Source organism: Trachurus japonicus, chromosome 1, assembly GCF_045865225.1.
Source record: "Trachurus japonicus isolate A0001 chromosome 1, Traja_1.0".
Lineage (NCBI taxonomy): Eukaryota > Metazoa > Chordata > Actinopteri > Carangiformes > Carangidae > Trachurus > Trachurus japonicus.
The window spans coordinates 25,292,758-25,299,080 of NC_140907.1; the positions used below are offsets into that span (position 1 = coordinate 25,292,758).

A 6,323-nucleotide genomic window follows, 5' to 3' on the forward strand; every position below is an offset into this window, starting at 1 on the left:
CACTTGGTGCCTCTAATTGGTTTATGATATGATGAGATTTTACCCACCATCTCCTGCCATGCAGACTTTTTTCACCATCTGTCTGCTGACTACCCCCTGCTTCCTCTCCCTCCTACGACCACCCGTTGGTTTTCCTAACACGATTCATTCCCATCTGCCTCCCCAGGTACCTGATCCCCTGTAATCACATGATGTTGAGTCAGAGACGTGTGGTGAGGGAGAGGGACTGCTACTCGGTGTCAGCGGCCAAGATCCTGGCATTAACGCCGTCGTGCTGCTCCCCAGATCGCAGCCCCCCGCCCCTCAGACAGCTGGACTCCATCCTCTTTTCCAAGGGTGTAGACGCTGCCGATAAGACCGATGCCACAGGTAAAAGGGACATGGCATGAAAGGAAGATTTTAAGCTATTTATTACAGCTTGCTCTAGCTATCTTATTGACCAGATCTCAGAAACTAGGCCCCGGATTTACAAAAATAAACCCTTAGTTGTAATAAACAAGTAAAATGCCTCTGGGAGTGAATGGTACAGCTAATTATTACCCAAACTCAAAAGCTCCCCAGCTGGAGCTTGGAAGTCTCAGTAATGCCCCTTTGGGAAGCCTGAATACTTTCCAGTTTTCTTCTAGTTTTTGTTTTCTATGTGTTGCAGATTAGTCTAAATGAATGACTCCTTTTCAGCCATATTTGTAATCAGCATTTTATGGATGTTTTTGCTGCTTTCAAATCAGCTGAAAGGAGAACTCATCCAGCATATTTTCCAATTCATAACACTATTTGAGTGAATGGATTTCAGACACCCAGTAATAGTGGTGTGCAGTCAAAACAAACAGAACAGCAGAGGAAAAAGAAAGTCATTCACAGTGGCAGTTCTGAGAGCAAAACAAAATAATTATTGTAAAAGCGGAATTTCTTATCCTATCACATTTGAGAAATCTGTTGAAAGATATGCTTTTGAGGATGGTGCACTGCAAGGTGTTGATGTATCTTATAAGTGGGACATAAACATATAACAGGAATAATGATGTGTATTTGATCAGATAGTGAGGTGCCCTGCTGTGTTGCTGTATTACATCACTTTCCCCCCTGTAGTTTCGTGTCAAACTCATTAGTTCTGCTCTGTGTGAGCGCTGCAGTGAGGCGTCGCACGCCAGCTTTCATCAACATTTTCTATCTTTTCTTGCCAGAGGAAAAAGAGAGCTTCCCAGAAGAGGCTGAGAAGAACTCCTGCACCATTGGGTCAGAGTTTTACCTGGATGTCAGTTACCTTCATTACCTCAGCGACGCCCATCTGACCATCGGCAGCTGCATACAGGCCTGCCGGGTCTGGTCAGCCCTGTACGACGGCGAGGACCCCCCTCCTGAGAAATACCAGCCCGGCGTCCTCGAGGAGCCATTGCTCAAGAGTCGACAACCCCAGATGGTGCTCAAAAGAGTTCCTCAGCCACTGGCGCCACGCCCTCGACCCTGCCCGCCGCCAAACGCAGAGCCGCCCTCTGTCCACCAGCTGGAGCTGGAGTGGGATGATAGTTACGACGCGTGCCCGGTGCAGACGGCAGAGACTCCAGCGGAGAGTAAACCGCCACAGCCGCCTCCTGCTGCGCCACCACAGCACATCCAGGAGATGAGAAGAACAGCCATCATGTTGATTAAAGGCTCATACATTGAGGAAAATGAGTTCCAGGATGACGTCATGGTGTATGACCTTGTCGCCAAGAAAGACGCTCGAGACGGCGAGCGCGGTGTACGCAAACCCAGCAGGTCTGAATCAGAAGAAGCACAACCAGGCCCAGCAGAAGTTCCCCTCAAAAATGGACTGAGTGCAACGCCTCCATCTGCTGAGATGGCTGATGATGGCAATAACGGTCCAGACACGAAGGCCAAAGTCCAAACAGATTGTAATTCAAATCTCCAAAACACGACTGCCGCCACCGCCGCGGAGTCGGGCGACGACCTGCTGGCTCAGTACGAGGAGCTGATTCGTACGTTGGACACACAGGCAGGTGGAAAGCTGGCGAAAGCTGACGGAGAGTCGAAGACACCCGTCGCCCATGTGGACAAGACGGAGGAAGAGGAGGAGATGGACTTCACCTCCTTCTCTGCAGAAACACCAGAGCCAGAGAAAGTGACATCACCGTTTGGGACCAAGTTTCGTAGCAGAAGTACGAGTAAAAGCCACACAGTGCCTTTCACTGGTAAGTTAAGCTTCACCGTTGAATGGGTATTTCATATGGTACAGCACAGCGCTCCTAACCAGTCTCTCTCTCTCTGCAGGACCATTCGTCAGCGTGCTGCTGTCTCGTCTGGAGAACATGCTCTCTAACTCGCTCTATGTCAACCTGTTGTTGACGGGCATCCTGGCTCAGCTGGCGGCCTACCCTCAGCCTCTGCTGCGCTCCTTCCTCCTCAACACCAACTTGGTATTTCAGCCGACTGTTCGCTCGCTTTACCAGGTGAGAAAAACATGTTTTGTGTGTGTGTGTGTGTGTGTGTGTGTGTGTGTGTGTGTGTGTGTGTGTGTGTGTGTGTGTGTGTGTGTGTGTGTGTGTGTGTGTGTGTGGTGTGTGTGTGTGTGTGTGTGTGTGTGTGTGTGTGTGTGTGTGTGTGTGTGTGTGTGTGTGTGTGTGTGTGTGTGTGTGTGTGTGTGTGTGGGCAGGAGGGTGACTTTCATTCACGTGCCATCCTTTTAAGCTATTTCATGATCAAATAAACAAAAAGAGGAGAAAGAGAAGGAAAAGATCTTGGGCTTTGTAGCATTGCTGGGAGATGTTTGAACACGCAGTCTCTTTTTCAGTAAGTGATAGAAAATAGGAACACAAAGGACTGTTACCAGTTGAGGCGTCTTTCTCTCTCTTTCTCCTCTGTTTTTTCATGTGTAACTGAACAAGAGATCCGTGATTAAGACAATCAGACAATCAGGCAGCACTTAGATTTCAAGGTTGTTCTCATTACTCTAGCTTTAATTACATCAGTGTAAATACTGCAGATGTGAATGTAATCCTCGGGTTCTTTTCTATGCTTCCTGCTCAGGTCCTAGCCACCGTGAAGAACCAGATAGAAGAGGTGGCTGCCACCAGAAAGGACTTTCCAGAGATGATCACTGCCGCCCAGCATTGGCTGCTGGCCAGGGACACTATGTTCACAGCAGCAGGTGACTATACACCCTTAGAGGATGTTTTTTTTCACCCCTTTCTGTGCCAGCACAGTTCTTTATTAGCTGATGTGAAACAGTCAAAAGAAGCAATTTTAATGTTCAAAAAACTCTCTTTCTTTTGAAACTCATGTGGAAACCTATTGTTCACTGTAAGAAGTTGATAAAACCAGATGGCTTTCAGGGTCAAATCATAACAAGCCTCTCAAGATAAAACAAGTTATGAAGAGATATGAAGTAGTATGATATAAAGGCAGAGACAGAGAGTGCTCAATGCATCATGGGAGTCCCCCAGGCAGTCTAGGTTTATAGCAGCTTAACTTTGGGCTGCTTTGACTGATACATGAAGAGCTGAGTATTTGAAACACTCTTATTAAATGTCTGTCATCTATTAGTTTTTATTTAGATTCTAAACAAATGTGATCAGGCACCAGATATCCAACTGATAACAATTAGGGTTTTCAGAGCGGCAGCTGGTTGAAGATTAGATTTATATGTTTGGGAGTGTTTTTCTTAGTACCTGAAGATTAGAAAACAAACGCCGCTCTGTCGTTGAGCTCTTCAATCCCACTTAATATGTCAAAAATGGTTAAAAAATCGGTGTGTGTTTTTGATCCAGTCCTGATCTAGAATGGAAATCATGTGTCTTTGCAGATGAGCTTACATCTCAGCTAAGCCCCAGAGTTTTAGGCTTGTTTGTGAACTAGATTCTGTCTCGTTTGTGGAAGGATAAGAGACCATGACAGGAATTTTAATATGAAGTTTTTAGTTTCCTTGTTTGTTCACTTTTATTGTGGTACTACGTTTTAGGTCAAATTATTTATAAATTGAGAATTCATCAACAGGAATATATTGTATTTTCATACATCCCTGGGCAGATGTTTTTCTTTTTCTTTATTCTTTACACACTGACATCCTGTAACCTTAATAAATCCTTCATATTCCCAGACAAAAACAACAGCAGTGGCTCCACCCACGGCGAGGCGGGGGGTTTGTTGAAGAATTCGCCGCCACCAAAACCCAAAGCCATCTCTCTGGATCGGACAGAAGTCTTCGCAACCGTCCTCTTCACGGAGTTCCTCAAAGAACTGGCTGCAATCGCACAAGAGCACTCCATCTTATCTTACATTCCTATGGAAGAGTAACTGTGTCCCAGTATGCCCCTGTGATGAGTCCCACTCATCTCTGACAGATTTAAAAAGACTCTTTTATGGTGGTTTTTCTATTTTTTTTATTTTATTTTTTTTCAAGCACTACTTGATAAAGAAACCTCCTAGATTCAATGATTTCTACAACTATTTTAAAGAATAATAGAGTATTTATTTTCCAAGCAAAGATAATCACTTTCATGTGCTTTTTTAATTTCATCTTACTACCGGTAGTTGTATAAAGTGTTGGGCAGCTGAGGACGAGGTCCAAACTTTGACCTGTTTGCTGCAGCCTGCATCAACTAATCATGATCACAAAGGCGAGCTCCAGGTCCACCAACCAAAGACTGTAGACAGAAACCAGCATCTCTACTTTCCAATCATTCACCAGCTCAGATATGTCCTGGCCTTGCTCTGAATGTCTTCTACAGCCACAGTCTGCTGCTCAGTCTGGCTCTGTTACTCAGGTGGCCTCTCTGGAGCGTCGCTCGCTGCCTCTCTGCCATAGGATTACACACCTCTGAATTAGCAGCATGACAATGTAATCTGGTTGTGGCTGCCGTAGCCGACTGGCGTCAGCACAGAACACACATCCCGACTTTGTTCTCTGTTACACGGCTTCATCTTTTATTTAGTGAGACAGGTCAGTCACTTTAGTCTCTGCAGTGGTGTGTTAGATGTACATTTGTTGTGGTCTCTTTCAGTTGATTCATGATGGTACCTCAGGTGTTTTTTTTTTTAACGCACGTTCTCTTCTCTCAGTTCTTAAAAAGCCTTTGGGTGAAGATGATGCACTAGTTTCTCACATTTAATGGACTCTACCTTCTCCACTCCACACCACACCACAGCACCAAAACCAGGATTGTTCTCGCTATTTTTTAATTTGCCTTACTTTAGCTATGCTTTATAATGTACATATTGTAAGAGAACACTATGCAAATCAAGGATATTTTAGATATAATTAAGTCTGGGGTATTTTCAGAATGGGATGGGGTATTTAAGCTTTTTTCCAGAGTTTCTATTGCCATTTGTTTTTTTTTCAACAAGGTTACACGAGAGGTTTCTTAGTTATGGTTTGTAATCACGTTCTTCTGTAGGGATTGTGTAGGTTTTTTTTTAGTTGTGATAAATCTGATAATGTCACTGTTGGGAGAGCTGTAGTTTTGCATCTGTTGAAAACCATCTCAGACTGAAACAGTTACTGAGGGGAACCTGTTATGATTTGCCTTTATTTCAGTCCACATGGTTATTAAAATAGGAAATAATACAGGAGACATATTTTGTTACAAAGCCTGCCTCTATTAAAAGAATTCACCAGGACACAAATCCTTTTAAATTAGTGCCTAAATTACGCTTTTTAGTTCACATTATTGCCTGATTTCAAATGGATTTACACAGGTGTAATGCAATATTTTATAGTGGAATGATTTTTTTTACTTGAAGCTGTAAAGAAAAAGCCTTAGGGACTGAATACGTGCACCATACAGTATGTTGCTTTGATGTAGTTTTTGTCCTTGACTTGACGAAACTCAGTTTCTAAAAGGAAAAGAAATCAACAACCATCCCCGTCCGTCCACAACTCAGTGGAAAGATGCAGTTGATATAATATGAACATTGTATAACATGCCTTAGGGCTATTTGTGGCACATTCTTCAGTAAATGCTGCAATTTAGATGATTCAAACTGGTTATTCGGAATTCATTCTTGTAATTTTTTTCCCAGACTCAGACCCTGAGATTGTCGGCTTTGAGTAGATCTCCCAAAGTTTAAATTGATTTTGAAGAAATGAATGGTAGAAAAACATCAGCAGTAGTATTGTGATTTACACACACATTCATAATAAGATATATTTTAAATCTGGAGTGTGTATTTTGTGTTCCAGTTTGTACTTGATGCTATGCAGGCAGTGAATTATGCAGTAGAATCTTTCCATGATAAATGTATTTTCTTTCTTCCTAAAAATGGCTCGAAAAGTGTATATTTGTATCAGTCAAAGCCATTTTCAGATCTGTTGAACAAGTCCTTCT

The 6,323-nt window shown here is 43.3% G+C and overlaps 1 protein-coding gene across 2 annotated transcripts in view; it reads left to right on the top strand.

Moving 5' to 3' along the window:
* fhip1aa (FHF complex subunit HOOK interacting protein 1Aa) overlaps positions 1–5,912 on the top strand; it is a 29,479-nt gene extending 23,567 nt beyond the window's left edge. For both annotated transcript variants that reach the window (XM_085781933.1, XM_085781944.1), the window contains exons 9-13: positions 167–369; positions 1,185–2,192; positions 2,272–2,450; positions 3,028–3,148; positions 4,097–5,912. In XM_085781933.1, coding sequence (XP_085638059.1) covers positions 167–369; positions 1,185–2,192; positions 2,272–2,450; positions 3,028–3,148; positions 4,097–4,293 — 1,708 coding nt within the window. In that variant the 3' untranslated portion in view covers positions 4,294–5,912. The remainder of the gene's footprint in view (positions 1–166; positions 370–1,184; positions 2,193–2,271; positions 2,451–3,027; positions 3,149–4,096) is intronic.
* The last annotated feature ends 411 nt before the right edge of the window (positions 5,913–6,323 follow it).